Source organism: Neurospora tetraspora (genome assembly GCF_033439725.1).
Source record: "Neurospora tetraspora strain CBS 560.94 chromosome Unknown B0H65scaffold_1, whole genome shotgun sequence".
In the NCBI taxonomy this organism is placed as follows: Eukaryota; Fungi; Ascomycota; class Sordariomycetes; order Sordariales; family Sordariaceae; genus Neurospora; species Neurospora tetraspora.
Genome location: NW_026944383.1, coordinates 3,710,382 through 3,725,179, shown reverse-complemented (window position 1 = coordinate 3,725,179; position 14,798 = coordinate 3,710,382). Strand labels below are relative to the sequence as shown.

General features: G+C 52.5%; 4 protein-coding genes across 4 annotated transcripts; 2 read left to right on the top strand and 2 right to left on the bottom strand.

Moving 5' to 3' along the window:
- Positions 1–711: 711 nt before the first annotated feature.
- Positions 712–1,807, top strand: B0H65DRAFT_450511 (uncharacterized protein). The gene is made up of 2 exons (XM_062826005.1): positions 712–1,332; positions 1,410–1,807. Exons 1-2 carry the CDS (start codon positions 782–784, stop codon positions 1,567–1,569), a joined length of 711 nt encoding a protein of 236 aa, XP_062686411.1. The 5' UTR covers positions 712–781; the 3' UTR covers positions 1,570–1,807.
- A 198-nt stretch (positions 1,808–2,005) lies between these two features.
- B0H65DRAFT_450508 (Alpha/Beta hydrolase protein) lies at positions 2,006–4,385 on the top strand. The gene has a single exon (XM_062826004.1). The coding sequence runs from the start codon at positions 2,505–2,507 to the stop codon at positions 4,050–4,052; it is 1,548 nt and encodes a 515-aa protein (XP_062686410.1). The 5' UTR covers positions 2,006–2,504; the 3' UTR covers positions 4,053–4,385.
- An 859-nt stretch (positions 4,386–5,244) lies between these two features.
- Positions 5,245–6,485, bottom strand: B0H65DRAFT_438314 (14-3-3 domain-containing protein; the record flags this gene model as incomplete). The annotated part of the gene is made up of 5 exons (XM_062825363.1): positions 5,245–5,589; positions 5,664–5,751; positions 5,812–6,165; positions 6,280–6,287; positions 6,474–6,485. 5 exons carry the CDS (start codon positions 6,483–6,485, stop codon positions 5,245–5,247), a joined length of 807 nt encoding a protein of 268 aa, XP_062686409.1.
- A 5,115-nt stretch (positions 6,486–11,600) lies between these two features.
- B0H65DRAFT_33000 (uncharacterized protein) lies at positions 11,601–13,137 on the bottom strand. The gene has a single exon (XM_062823501.1). The coding sequence runs from the start codon at positions 12,922–12,924 to the stop codon at positions 11,740–11,742; it is 1,185 nt and encodes a 394-aa protein (XP_062686408.1). The 5' UTR covers positions 12,925–13,137; the 3' UTR covers positions 11,601–11,739.
- Between the last annotated feature and the right edge of the window lie 1,661 nt (positions 13,138–14,798).

Below are 14,798 nucleotides of genomic sequence, written 5' to 3'. Positions count from 1 at the left end.
TCACGTTGTGATGGATGGAGCAGTCGTAGGACGGGTAGGCTATGGAGCCGCAAACGGTTTGGGAGCACCAGCAGCCGAAACTATGCTCTTCCCGCGGCACTCCTTCGTTGTCGGTATTCCTTGGACATCCGCCATGACGAATCTTCGAATGCTGAGGACCTGAGCCAAGCATGGTACTTTCAGTGCTGTCAAGAAGCGCCTTAGCCGATGAACTCCCTTTGGCAAGGTCAGTAGACAACATGCTGAACCAGCTCGAACTCCCTTGCTGTCCCGGGGATATCGTAGCACACACATCAAACACGCCAAACTGAGAATCTGCCAAAATTTTCTGAGATCGTGCAAAGGAGAGTAACGGAAGACCGATGTCAACCGAGCATAATACAGAATATCTCGGCAGTATAGCAAGTCTTGCTTGACTGAAGTTGATGTACATGTATACGTACTGGAACGTGGTCCGTCCTGTCCGGTTCATGGCAGCCAGATCTGCGCCTGACACTTCCAATCATTGCCCACCTCAGTACTTTATGCCCTGCCAGATTTGCAGATCGGATAGCCACTTCGTGGTACGTCGTAAGTGCTTGACTGCCACCGGTTTGGGTCACCTTACAGGTATTCTCATTGCCGAATGCTGTGTGGATTGGATCTTCAAGGTAGTTGTACCGGTGTGAAGACGATCTACGTCGCAGCATTCCGTTCCCTGTACCGTTGCCTGTTGCGTATGCTTGAGTAACGGGGCAGGGCAAGACAACAATGGATTTGCTCTTGCTGCCTTTATAAAGGCATGGGCTCAGTAAACATTCCTGAACTTTTTAGTCTCTGTCATTGCCCCTTCCGTGTCTGCACGACTGTCAACTCAAGCAGATATAAGCCACACCTGCATCCAAACGACCTAGACATCTCCATTACACATCAGGATCACTCGAATATTCGACTTCACACCGCCATTATGCTTATTACAAACCTGCATGCCCTCGTAGCTCTTATCCCTCTTGTGGCTTCTCTACCCTCGATGCCCTCGTTTATGAACAAACTCAAGTCCCTCTCCTCACGCGATGACCAATGCCCGTTTCCAGACTCCTACAAGATCACGTCGCTCCAGGTCTGGACACCAAAGAATGGCAACACCCATCCGATTGTCGTCGATTTTCAATACGCAGACGACCTGACAAAGATCGCAACGTCTTGTCACTACAATGGAACTCAGCCAAACGTAGGACCAGAGGGCTTAGCCCCCAGATATGCTTGCGAAAACCCAACCGTGCAGTTCCAGTGGATCCAAAAGACGAGCATGCTGTCTATCATCGAGCTGGCATGCCCCAATACACCAGAGTCGTAAGTTTCCCATCAGAGAGACTTGCAGTACCCATCATCATCAGAAGACGTCATCAGATCTCTAACAATGAAGGCAGGGGCTTCATGGCCTTGGACCAGATGACCCCCAGGCTCAGCTGCGTCGATACTAGCAACACTACCCCGTTCGGAGAAGGGTCGCAATGCTTCTCTCTAGACTTTGCCATCCTCAGAAATTTCACTGCTCTCGACCCCATCCAACCCCCAGGAGGAAACTAGATCCCGAGAAGAGAAAGGGAATCATGGAGAAGACAAGGGGAATCACGGGTGCCTATGTAGTTGATGAAGAATGGGATAAAGCATACGTGGTAATCGGTGAGGAATGGATGGGATACGGGAAACGATAGTTAATGAGGAATGAATACACAATATCAATATCACACCAGGTCCAAGGTGGTTGTCGTCAGTGAGGGAGTGGTCCAGGTTCCCCTTGCATGACATGACAGCACTTTGTGAGGAGCTGAGGTGTAAGTTGAGTTGAAGAAGTTAAAGTTCTGAGATAAGGTATTGCGGGGTGTTGCAGCGGTGGCGCTCGCTTACCCCTGCTTATGCGGCCCCTCCACAGCGGGCAGGCATGCACTCGCATGGCAACTCCCGTTCATCTGACCACTGAAACTGCAGTGTAGGGGCGTCCCTGAAGCCTGGAACAAGTGGAAGACAACGTCACCACTTCCGCTTTGTGTTCCTCTTTCGTTCCGCTTGCTCTGCCCAACATCCATCATCACCTCCATTTTTCATTTTCGAAGCTCGTACTGTAACGTATTTTCGAACCTCGCACAATCTCATCATCAGTCTGCTTCCTTTTTCGAACCCTAGCGATTGAACTCACAGATCCTAGAAGACTATTTCAAGGGTAATAACAGCTGAACTCCCGCCCTATCAATCATTTACGTACGTCCCGGTCATCCTTCTTGGTTCGCTCATCAGTCACTGGTCAAGGGTTGGTCACGCGGTACGTTCTCGCCGCCCGGGAAGATCATGTTTGACCGACATCTTGTGCAAGAGAAGTTCTTCTGAGGAAAAGCTGGCCTCCTGACTTTGCGCCTTTTGATATTTTTTCTATGCCATCTTTGCAATAATAGCGAGTGTTGGTTGGAAAGGGCTCGACAGCTTCATATCCGCCCAGAGCCTGCAACTGCTCACCATATGCAAACATGCATCTGATACACCAGCTCGGTTTCTTCCTTCTTCCGTTCACGTCTCACTTCGTTGAGAGTGTCTTCGCAAACCCATTAGCCGTCCCAGGAGACCCGAGCCACCCTCAAGGACAACACCCCCTAGCTTCACTTCATGATTACGCCGCGGATACCGATGGAGGAGCTCACACCGGCACACCACCAGCCCAGAAAGGCGGCGTCTCGCTCCAGTTCTTCGCCTCGCTTGAGCGCATGGCTCGCCTGGTAGACATCACCTACTGCGTCGGCACAACCGGCGTTTCGAAGCCCTTCTCGTGCGTCTCCCGCTGCAAAGATTTTCCCTCGCTGCGGCTGGAGCGGACCTGGAACACAGGCCTGCTGCTCAGCGACAGCTGCGGGTACATCGCGGTCGACCACGGCGAGAGGAAGAGGGACGGGCGGAACGGGGGCGGGACTGTGGTTGTCAGCGAGCCGGCTATCATTGTGGCGTTCCGAGGGACGTATAGTATCACTAACACGATAGTTGATTTGAGCACGGTGCCGCAGGAGTATGTGCCTTATCCTTCACCGGATGATGATGATGATGAGGATGATGAGGAGGATAGGAATGTTGGAAAGGGAAGCAGTAGCAATAAGAACAACGACGACGGCAAAAACAAATGCACCAACTGCACCGTCCACATGGGCTTCCTCGCCTCCTGGCGCAGCGCGCGCGACTACGTCCTACCGGCCCTCAAAGCCGCCCGCGCCAACCACCCCGATTACCCTGTCCACCTGGTCGGGCACAGCCTCGGCGGCGCCGTCGCCGCTCTCGCCGCGTTAGAAATCCGGCTCTCGCTAGGCTGGCAAGACGTCCAGGTGACAACCTTTGGCGAACCACGTATTGGGAACCAAGCCCTGGTGGACTACCTGGACAAGGCCTTTGGTCTTGACAATGAAGACAAAGAAGTCAAGGACAAGGACAGAGAATCCCTCCCCTACCGCCGCGTAACCCACATCAACGACCCCGTCCCCCTCCTCCCCCTGACGGAATGGGGATACCGCTCGCACGCAGGCGAGGTGTACATTTCCAAACCGGACTTGCCGCCTGCTCCTGAGGACTTGCGGTTGTGTCAAGGGGATAACGATCCGGAGTGCATGGCTGGGGCTGAGAAGTCGGATGGAAGGGGGTGGTTCGATGGTAGTAGTCTGCTGGAGGTGACTGACTTGCTGGCGCTGGCAGCAGCGAAGGGGATTGATCTTGATGTCTATTATCGAGATCCTGTTGCTGTTGCTGTTGTTGATGGTGATGCTGCGGAGGGTGGTGATGGTGACGACGGTAGCGATGCTGATGATGTGCATGGTGATGTGGATGGTGAGCCGACCGCAACAGCACCCACGACCAGGACAAAGAGGATGTTTCCCACCAGACTCAAGCTCTGGCAGCTCTTCTTTGCACACCGGGATTACTTCTGGAGGCTGGGTTTGTGCGTGCCTGGTGGTGACCCGGCAGATTGGGGGAGAGACAAGTATAACTTGACGCAGCCGCAGGGATCTTTGGTTGTGCTTGGTGATGGCGAGTTGTGAAAATTGTAGGGGTTACATATCATCACGACACTTTGGCTCTTGATTCAGTGGGTTTGTTTATTCATCACAGAGGGGCGGCGTCTTAAACCATGGATGGCACACTTTGTTTCCAGGGCAACGGAAAGATATGGGTGTTTGGGCGTCAGGGTTTTGGGAAACTGACTGGGAAACGATTGTGCTAGGACCCTTCAGGGCATTTAGGTTTTATTGCGAAGGCATTAATGGGTTGATGGCATATGGTAGGCGTTCGGTAGCAGAAATGGTTATGATGTTGAACGGGATGTCTCAACGTAACCGGGTAGATAATGATATGAATTTCCAGTTGAATGTTGGCATATCTACAGATTGAACATACGATCTATCTGATATGAAGTAGTTTCAGAGACACGCCGTGTATGTCTCGATATATACTGCACTCTTGTGAAAGCCTTTTTGTAGCAGCAGCCTTTTGTGTAAGCTTTCGCCGCCTTCGTCGTCGTGACACTCATGGCACACCATCTTGATCTCCCGAGGTATAAGTTTATATCGGCGCTCCAGATCTAAAGCGATGTTGGGGCCTGGGCCCCTTTTAGTCTACAAAATAGACTTTTCAGCCTGGGCAGGTAGTGTAAGGACATTTAGAAGCACCGCAAAACGATTATGGTACGTGAACGTCCTCATGAGAGGACAGGGATATATCTCTGATTTGAGTATCATTTGTTTTCCTCGCCAAGAGGGAAGTTGTAGTCCCTTTGGCTTTTTGGGGGGGTTGTTTAATAGAGACCTTCTTGTTCCTTCTCTTACCCTCTTCCCATCCGAGAAAAAGCAGGTGGAAGGGAGAGGTGTGTGGCGGCAACGACGACGGGGAAAGGATAATAATAAGAGAATAGGAAACGTGACCGTAAGAGAAACGACTATCATGCCCTGCATTTCAGTGGCCCCCGGCATCAACCAACTCCCTTTAGCGAAGCCCCCCGCCCAGCCAATGACCAATGTGCCGCATATTTCACGCTCCATCCGCCAGCCGGTCAAGTCCAGAGAGAACAAAGCCCAGCTCCGAGTTTACAAAAATCCTAGCTATCAAAGTCAAGAAGCAACACAAGACCAGTTGCGCAAAAGACGGGCGCTCCCGTGCCACTCCGGTTCACCTCAGGCAACCAGCGAGGGCATGCACCCGTCATGGCGAAAGAAACCACGGTCTGGAAAAGTGCGCTTACTGCTCCTCGGGAGCCTTCTCCTCAGCAGCCTCAGCCTTCTCCTCGGCCTTCTCCTCGGCCTTGGGGGCCTCAGCAGCGGCCTCAGGCTCGCCGTTATCGGACGAGGTCCAGAGAGTGAGGTTATCCCTGAGGAGCTGCATGATAAGGGTGCTGTCGCGGTAGGACTCCTCGGAGAGCGAGTCGAGCTCGGCAATCGCATCATCGAAAGCCTGCTTGGCGAGGTGGCAGGCACGATCAGGAGAGTTAAGGATCTCGTAGTAGAAAACGGAGAAGTTGAGGGCAAGACCCAGGCGGATAGGGTGGGTGGGAGTGAGCTCGGTCTGAGCAACATCGGTAGCGCTCTACATGACAGTGAAGACACCGGTTAGCAACAGCGCATTGGTAGCAAATCGCGCGAATTTTCAAGAGCTCGTACCTTGTAAGCCTCGTGAGCAGCGGTAGCAGCGCCCTTGCGCTTCTCGCCGGAAGCAAACTCGGCAAGATAACGGTGGTAATCACCCTTCCTGTAAAGAAATACTGATCAGCGACCGCCAAGGCCAGGGGTTTTGGCCTGGAACACATACATCTTGTGGTAGAAGACCTTAGACTCGCCAGTGGCGGCGTTGGGAATAAGGGACTCGTCGAGGACCTCGAGGACATCCTTGCAGACGGTCTCGAGCTCGGTCTCAATCTTTTGCCTGTACTCCTTGATAATGGCGACGTGCTTATCGGAGCCCTTGGACTCCTCCTTCTGCTCAATGGAGGAGATGATGCGCCAGCTGGCGCGGCGGGTGCCGACGACGTTCTTGTAGGCAACGGAAAGGAGGTTGCGCTCGTCAACGGTGAGCTCACCACCGAGCTTGGCGACCTCCTTCATGAAGGTAACCATCTCATCGTAACGCTCAGCCTGCTCGCAGAGGCGGGCGAGGAAAGTCTTGCTGTTGATTTCACCGTCTCGTCAGTACGCAGGCTGCCAGTGGGGTCAGATACACCGATGCCGAAGCCCGCGCGAACAGCGGGCAGCAGGCAGCAGGCAGCGGAATCACACACACCTCTCGCGCTACACCAAAGAAGAGGGCAAACGTTAGCACATGTGTTGCAACTTGACGGACGGAGGTAGGCGACGAGCGTAGCGATCCTGCTGGCCATGACCGGCGCCGAGGAGGAGAAGGCGGTGTCGAGGAATGGGGGAATGGGCCGTCTGCGCCCGGAGGCCGGCGTTGACGGCGGGCTGGAGCTGACTTACTTCGTTGGCCATTTTGTTTATTGGGTTGGGTATAGGGTGCGGCAAAAGATCGCTACTGTTGCAGATTGAGATTGGAGGAGGAGAAAGCGGAAAGAGAGGGAGAAAAAAATTGGTTGACCGGAAGACTGCGGTGGTTTTGCTTTGCTGGCTTGTGACGTGATAAGATTGGGAAGCGGGCAGGTTCGAAGGAGTGTCGCTGGGTTGAAGGCAAAGGGACTTAACTTTAGGGAGAGGGCCTGAGATTCCCCCGATCCCCGCCCAGTCTAGTGCAAGCCAGCCGTGCTGGGGGGGCCTGCTTTTTTTCGGGGCCAAGGTCGAAGTAAACGACGATTGGCTGCTAGCGAGAGACCTAGCCGCCCAAGCCTCCCCGGCGGTGACCAGGCCAACAGGCAAGGGGTTGGGAGTCTCTCGCTAACAGGTGGATGGGCAATTGGGACGAGAATCAGAGTGGCCTCCACGCGATTGCTTGACATTTGCGTGTGCCCACCCTGCCGCACAGGGCATCTTGGGATCACTCTCCCAACATCCACAGGTCCGCCTTGTTCTCTCGTCTTCCCCGAGTCCAGCCATGCTTTTCGGAGGGGGGGGAGTTGGAGTTGGGCCCAAACCAAAAGCTCCCGTGGCTCCCAAATCTGGCAACAAAACCAGGGAACAAGGCGGCATCGTCTCATCAGGCTCGCACTTGCCCTCTTTCCAGCGCGGTGGTGTTGCGAGTGGTGGTGGCCGACGATGAGGTGCTGGATCGTGAGGTGATCCTTCAACTGCCCCGCCACTTTCTCTCAGTCCCGTCCGCACGGCATGGCATCCATGATCCTGATCCATGGCGTGGCATGCTTCTACTATCTCATGTTTGCAGACGGGCCTCAGCTTGTACCTAGGTAAGCTCGCGAGCTGTTTGCATTTGCAACCTTTTCGCCATGGTCATCACATACTACGACGCCAGGATATCACGCTCTGGAACGTCACCCCCACCACGAGGTGAAGTTTTTTGAAGCCTCATTTTTCCTTCTTGACCATTGGTGTGTTGTCCATTTGACGCCAAGCGGCGGCTCAAAAAGTTACATTTCCAATCTCACCTATACATTGCCGGGATTGTCGCAGAGTCCACTTGCCATCCACTGCGGCGGATTCCTGTCACCTTTATCCCAATTCCCCATGTTGGCCAGGCTGGCAAGACCAGAGAAATGCGGTCGACGGCATCGTCAACGTCTTGGCTTGTCGAGCCCGGCGTTTCCATGTGCAGCAGTCGCATCTTCCCATCTCTTACACACGCATCCGCATAGCGGCCCAGCAGGAGATCGGGATATGGACGGCGTGCTCTGTTTGGAGTCTCTGGAACCTTGACTCAGAGCTGAGCCCCGCCATCGGCAGCCCCTCTCATCTTCCTGGAACTAGCACCACCAGGGAGTTCCCAATTCGCTGCCTCTTTGTCACCGCATGGCACACGTTGTCTCGTGCCAATGCCAGACTGCCCGCCAATTTGCCAATTTACCTCAACTAATAAGTACCCCCTATCAAGTACCTCTTGGTCTGTGCGCTTGCTCTCATGCGCCTGTCTCATCGGCGCCAATCGGTCCTCTCGCTCCGGCTACTCATCCTCCTCCTTCTCAGGCTTCCATGTTATCTTCTTCATATCACCTGGCAGGGAAAGGAGTGAATAGTATGTGTCTACATATGTTGCCAAAATACGCTTTACCGTCACCTAGTGGACATGTCACAGCAATGGGCCAACTCTGGCTCTGAGGCTATCTACAACTCCCATTCGTTCCATTATGTCCCATTGTTCGGAAGCGAGCGATAGAGTGGGGTCTTCGCGGCACCTAGCCAGTGTCCTCCTATGGGCGTTTCCAACTTTGTTAGGCCAGCGATCATTTGCTGGGCAGAGACTGGCGAGACTGGGTGCAAAAGGAGGGGACATGGAAACGGCTAGAAGACTGCGAGCCTTCTCCGGGCGGGTTGACTACCAAACGCTATCCTCCCGCTCCCGTTGCGCCCCGTCGAATATTCCTCGAGGTTGGTAGTGTGTCTACCCTTCACTACCGGATGTCTCGATCACAAGGCTTGTTTCCTGCCCGCCCCCTCCATTTGCTGTCTTTTCCCCCACGGTTATCGAGATATGTGAGGCGATCCTCACCTACACAGCCCTGTGTTGCAACCCCCTTCACGTCGAACATCCTTCGATGTTGTGTTTGGCGAGATCGAATGGCTGTTGGTAACTCACGCGTTATCTTCGAGCCAGAGACTAGCCTATCAGTCCAGATTTACATGTCCTGTGGTCGAGCAATTGTTGGTTCCCGGTTCGGATCTCCCTCGCCCATCACCCTGGCCTTGTCCCTCACAAGATCATCAGGGACCCCTAAAACGACCCCTAATGACCCCTACAATACCATTTGGGAACGTACACTCCCCTAAAAGACCGTCTTCTTGCTGCTGATTGACTGACTTCTTACCCCTCCACGGCTCTACGCCAACTGCCACGGCTTGGCTGCCAATCCATAGACAACTTGGACAGACTGGGAACCCTATCTACCCCCTCCCCTGTTTTAGGTCATTTGTCACGCGACTCCAGCAATGAGATTGCGAGCGACAATCAACGCTTCAAGGCAACTGAATCTAGCGAGAGGTTGTGGTGATGATGACACAGGACACAGGACCACGATGTCACGATAGGTTCCCAACCTACTGGCGAACCACTTGTGTCTAAAGAAGAGATTCGAGGTAACTCGTTCTCCTGTTCTATTTGGGCTTTGTTTCTTTCTCTCCATTGCGACACAAGATTATGGGTGCCTTTGAATCCCATTTGTGACTATGCCGCCATTGTGTCATCATTGTTCAGCAAGGCTGAGAAACCCTTTAGGTGAAGGTCTTCAATACAATAATCCACGCCGTGGCCGCCTCTGGTTTAACTGGTAAGGCTCTCTTGAACACAACCGCGCCCACTTACTTTTCGGCAGTGCCAGCTTATCGATTGCATTTGTTCTATGCCATTGCTCAAGCGCCGCAGGCATGACATCGATCTAAACCCCGGACACTGTCCGAACGAAGAGAAAGGAGAGAGAGGGCGCTCGATATCAAAGTTTATAACCAGTTTAGCCATCTCAAAAGCGGATGGGCAGAGTGCAAAGTCTACGCGGACATCACTCCACGCAAAGAGATATAAAGTGCACTCCATTCCGTCACATCTACCAAGTGGCAGCATCTTCATAGTTCTAGCCAGTGTTGTATAGCCCCTCATCACATCCAAAAGAAGACACAGCATGCACGAGGTGAGTCTCTGCATTTCTACCAAAATACATGAACTAGTGTTGCAAGATGGAAGCCGAGATACTCATCAGGGCTTAGGAAAAGAAGAAAACGCCGAGACTAGTGGCTAGAAGTCTAAGTCTTTTTTGTGACATGAATTAGTGATATTGACCTGTCAAGTAGAGACACTATTCTAAAGCGCAGTGTACTCCTTGCCCATCATCCTTCCTTCTGACATTTATTATATTGGAGTGTCGACTGGGGATTGGAAAGCGAAATAGTCGACTAGTCTTCCTCTGGTCTATGTACCGGTTTGAATTCATATAATCGTTAATGGCATCCTTTGCTTACATGACTTTCATTCCACCTCCAAAAGAACTCGTCAACTACTGCGTTCTTGGTACCGGTAGACGTTAGATAGCGAATGTGTAATGCTTTTCGCATACTTTTATGCCTTATCTCATCATGTCTCCTTGCAAGTTGAACATCATGAAGGAAGGAAGGAAGGAAGGAAGGAAGGAAGGAAGGAAGGAAGGAAGGAAGGAACAGCACAGAACAGGAAAAAGAAAGGCAAGACCAAACCCGACCAAGACATGAAAAGGCAAGAGCCATCGTTGGTTAGCACAACATTATGAACGCTTTGTCAACACACTCGCATTGGCTTCTACCATTCTGAAGACTTAGTGAAAAGGAGACAGTGAGTCTACAAGCGATTAAGCCAACGTCTATCAGGTCGTGTCTAGAGTGGACGGTAGCTTGAGTCTGCATCTTATTCTATAGAGGTATGGTATACACATAAGCCACAGAGCCCTTTAAGCTTAGCTCAGACATCTACACACTTTTCCTCTACTTCAACAGTATACATAGTTTGTCTAACGTCGAGCTGATACCGGCAATCACAACTGAAGGAGACATATACACAAGGAGTCTCACAGAAGAGACAGAGCGTTCTCGGCAACGTTGAAACGTCCTGCTCTTTCATAATTTTGAAGTTATATCTATCCATCTCTTTCACCTTAATCAAAACTGCTTAGCAGATGGCACATGCTTAGTTTGGCAAGATTCATGTTGGACATCATTCTTTATTATTAGTAGTGCTACTATCATGAACATCTCATCTCATTGCTCACCGTCGATGCCCTCCTCCTGGTCCCTTTTCTGAGCCCTCTCTTTTCTTACCCCATCAGATTACTTACCTATAGATAAATCCCAAGTATTCATGCAATGGTAGCTGTCACTCTCTCGCAGATCTCCACGACCCACCCACCCATCCTAGAACCAGTCCCAGACCACCACGCCCTTACACATATTTATAGGTCCTCCAGCATCAGCCAAAACCTCGTCAGCGAAGAAAAATTAAAGGCGTAAACATAAATATAACTATATAACCGTGATGTCAATACAGGGTATGGTGCAGTGTCGTGCGATTTAATACAGTGCATTATCCTTTCCCATATATGCCATGTACATGCATTGAATGAACCTGGGTATCAAAACCAGCCAACCAACTTCTTTCCTAAACCAACTCTCGGAGAGAGATTAGGGTAAGGACGACACTCGTGGATCACGCAGTATAAGCCTTACGCCCCCACTGCCTGCCCGCCACCCTTTGTTGTATCCTAAGCTCCCGTCCTCAACATGCCTGTCGCCCATCCATCCATCCATCCATCCATCCATTCGTTTGACTCCTTCTTCAGAAGGCCAACCTCCTATGCTTCTTTCCTCTTCAAAGAACATCACATCCATCCAAGCCTGGATTAGGCTAGGTCCTCCTGGCTCGGTCGGTGACCATCAACACCCCAGAAAAGAGCAAAACCCCATTTTGCGCCGTATTAACCCCATATATGCTGTGCTGTGCTGTCTATATCCCCATGCTTCTAGTCCCATCCCGTCTCGCCTGGTATAGGTTTGCATGACGCTATGATGCATCTCGCCTCGATCGACATCTTTCGATTCAAATAAACGCCGCCATCGTGTTCTCTTCAACGCCGAAAAACGCAGTCCATCCATTGAATAGGCTCCGTCATGACTTGTTGCGCTCCAAAAGTTTCGCCGCCCGCTGAAGACGAGCATAGCTAACCTTCAATCCGATCTTGGCGCGGGGGTCATCGGAATCGCTCGAGTCGTCGTCCGATTCCGACTGCAATTGGTTAAGGCCGGCGCGAGCCCCATTCAACACGGCTGGCTGCCTCGGAGTCGTTGGCCATGAATTCGTCGTAATCTTCGGTTGATTATTGTGAGGGGCCTCCTTCGACATTATAGCACTGAAACCGGACAGACGCGACGGTTTGACCGGAGATGCCGTGGGCTTCTGCTGTCTGCTAGCGTAAGCGCCGCTCACGGGCGTCGATCTGGCGTTGGAATTTCTGTCGGAATGCTTCTGTGATGCCTGGCGGTCGCTGTCACTTCGACTGGGTATGACCCGGCGAAGAAGGCCACTGAGTCTTCGGGTGAACTCTGCTCGCGTGCTCCGTCCGACCTTCTCTTCTGGCTCGTCGACATTAAGCGGGCCGAAATCTCCTGTGGCGGGGGTCGGCGAAGCTGGGCGGTGACAATTGCGACACATGTTCACTGCGGTGTCAAGGCCGCCAGAGAAGGATCTGGTAACAGGCAGAATGGCTCGCACCCCGCTCGTGAGATCACCCCCTTTGCCCTTCCATCCGCGGCCCCTGACCGCGAAGGTTTCTGAGCAGCAACAATATGTCGTATTCCCAAGGTTAACGACAGACTCGCTCCATCCCCGGATCCAGTCGGCCTTTTTGACATTGCGCCCGGGTATAATTTGTTGACGTGTCGCCAACCAGTTCTGAGCCGTTACGGGCGGTGGAGACTCCAAGGGCGTCGCTGTTGACAGAGATTCCAGTGTTCCTTCTTCCTTCCGTGCAGCTTCCTGACTTGGACTTGGGGCACCAATCGAGACGGTTGAAAGTCCCGGATACTTGGCCGGACTATCACCTCCTAGCTTGGCCATCGGTACTGTTGCTGCTGATCTCGTTCTGCTTGTTTCGCCTAGTAGCTGTGGTTGTGACGATTGGTGTTCGCCCTCGGCCAAGGTAGCGTCTGGGCTTGCAGCCGCTTGTCCGTCATAGGCAAAGGAATATGGCGAGAGTGGTCTTTGGAGAATGAAATCTGAAAGGGCGAGGGGAGCAGCGGGGCTGGGCATCGAAAGCCTTCCCGGAGAGGACACGGCTCTGTGGGAGTGGTTCATGGTCGCTTTTCGTCGTTCGTCGATCTGCGATGGTCGGTCACCGATAGGGAGAAAGGCGGTTCAAGACCAGGGATGTGTGATCTGCCAACCGGGAAGAGGATGGGTTAGGGTTGGTCCGATATAGATCTCCCAAATAAACTTCAATGTCGTTCTTAGGACAATTGTATGGTGCTTGGTCGTATGATAGCTGAGTTCGCGGGTGAGCTCGACAGGATCGACGAATAAGTACGTGTCAGGTTCGGTATAGGCGGGCTTCAGAGATCGAGATGGCGCAACGAAGAGTAGATGTACAGGTGGATGTCACTGTCGGCAGGGAAAGTCGTCCAGGTCGATATGATGATGGAAGGTTATGCTGGTGATGAGAGCAAACGAACCCGACCAATCTCTCTGCCCCTCGATGTCGTTGATCTGCACTAATGTCGTGATATGCAGTGTGTAAACATGTGCAGCCGAGTGCTTGCGTTTGCGATGTCGTCGATGTCGAACGATGATGGTGAGGAAGTTGCGACTGCTTGTGACGCAAGCAACCTGAATCGCCAGTACAAAGCTCACAGATTGTATTGTCAATTAGACAACGGCTCAAGTGAACATTCGTTGTTGAAGTGCTGCGTGGATGGTCAAACAGGCCAAAAGCAAATAGTGAGTGAAGAAGCAGTTGTTTTCCTCCTTCGGCTTGATCCAGATGCTCGGATTCCAGGTTGGCCGGACGAAAGACAGAGAGGCAGACGGCTTTACTTCCTGGTAGCTGCCATCTTGCGCGCAATAAAAGGATTCGAGGTCTTCAAAGTTTAAACGTGGGCGTATCCCCGACTTTTGGGACTTCGGAGTCGGCAAAAGGAAGGGATGAAGAACGGGGCTCTAGGGCGTTGAAGACTTGAAGGAGAGCGAAAGCGGACAGGGCGACCTAGGCGATCAGCTGAAAGTTGCCATCATCATGGTAAATCGCTAGAGGGAGTCGCCAGTCAGTCTTCAAGTTGGGATTGGTTTTGCGGAGCTAGAGGAGCCCAGAGGAGCCCGCTTTCCCGTCCTTGGTCGTCCTTGGTCAACCGTGGCCCGTGACGGCGGTGTGGAATGCCCCCCTTTGATGAGAGATGGGGTCTGTTGGGTCACGATCTGATGGATGGAGAGCAGCTGAGAGGGTGCCTGAGCCTGGCTAGCAACCTGGAGCCCGCCTGCTGGGGGGGAAACTGATATGACTGGGACTGGGAAGATGCAAAGATGGGGTTGAGATTGCACACGGCCCTGCAACCGCTGGCGCTGCGTTATGCTGCGGTGCACTGCACTGCACCTCCAGAAATCGGAATGATGGGTGAAGTCGACTCGATGTTCCCGTCGTTCGACACAAGTAAGTATAGAATGGCGGGATGCGGGTGTGAGTGGAAAGCGGAACCGCGTCTCGGTGCGACCCGGTTGGAGTTGCAAAAGATCGAGCCTCGTTGAGTTGAAAAGTGCCAGAAGGCGGGAGGCCGTATACAAAGTTGGAATGACTTGTACCTGATAACCTGACTCGGATGAGCCCTCCCAGACCCCCTGTTCTGGACCTGAAAATGTCCGGGGTTTGAATGAGGAGTTTAATCTACCGTCCAAGAGGTTGGATCGTTAGTTCTTAGTCTCGGTTTGGCATTTCTTGACAGGCTCTGCCACTCCGGCTCTCAGACGCTTTTTCGGGCTTGGGTGGATGCCAAGGTTGGACTGTCGCTTCATTCGTATCCTTCTTCCACAGCGGCCGTCTTTTCCCTCTTTTTTTCCACTTGGGGGCTTGGGATCATCCGGGAAAGGGGGAAAGGCACCAAGAGGGTCATCTCTCCATGTCCTCGTGTGAGACACGGTGTGTGTGGTCGACACCAAAGAGTCCAAGACACTAACAAAAAAGC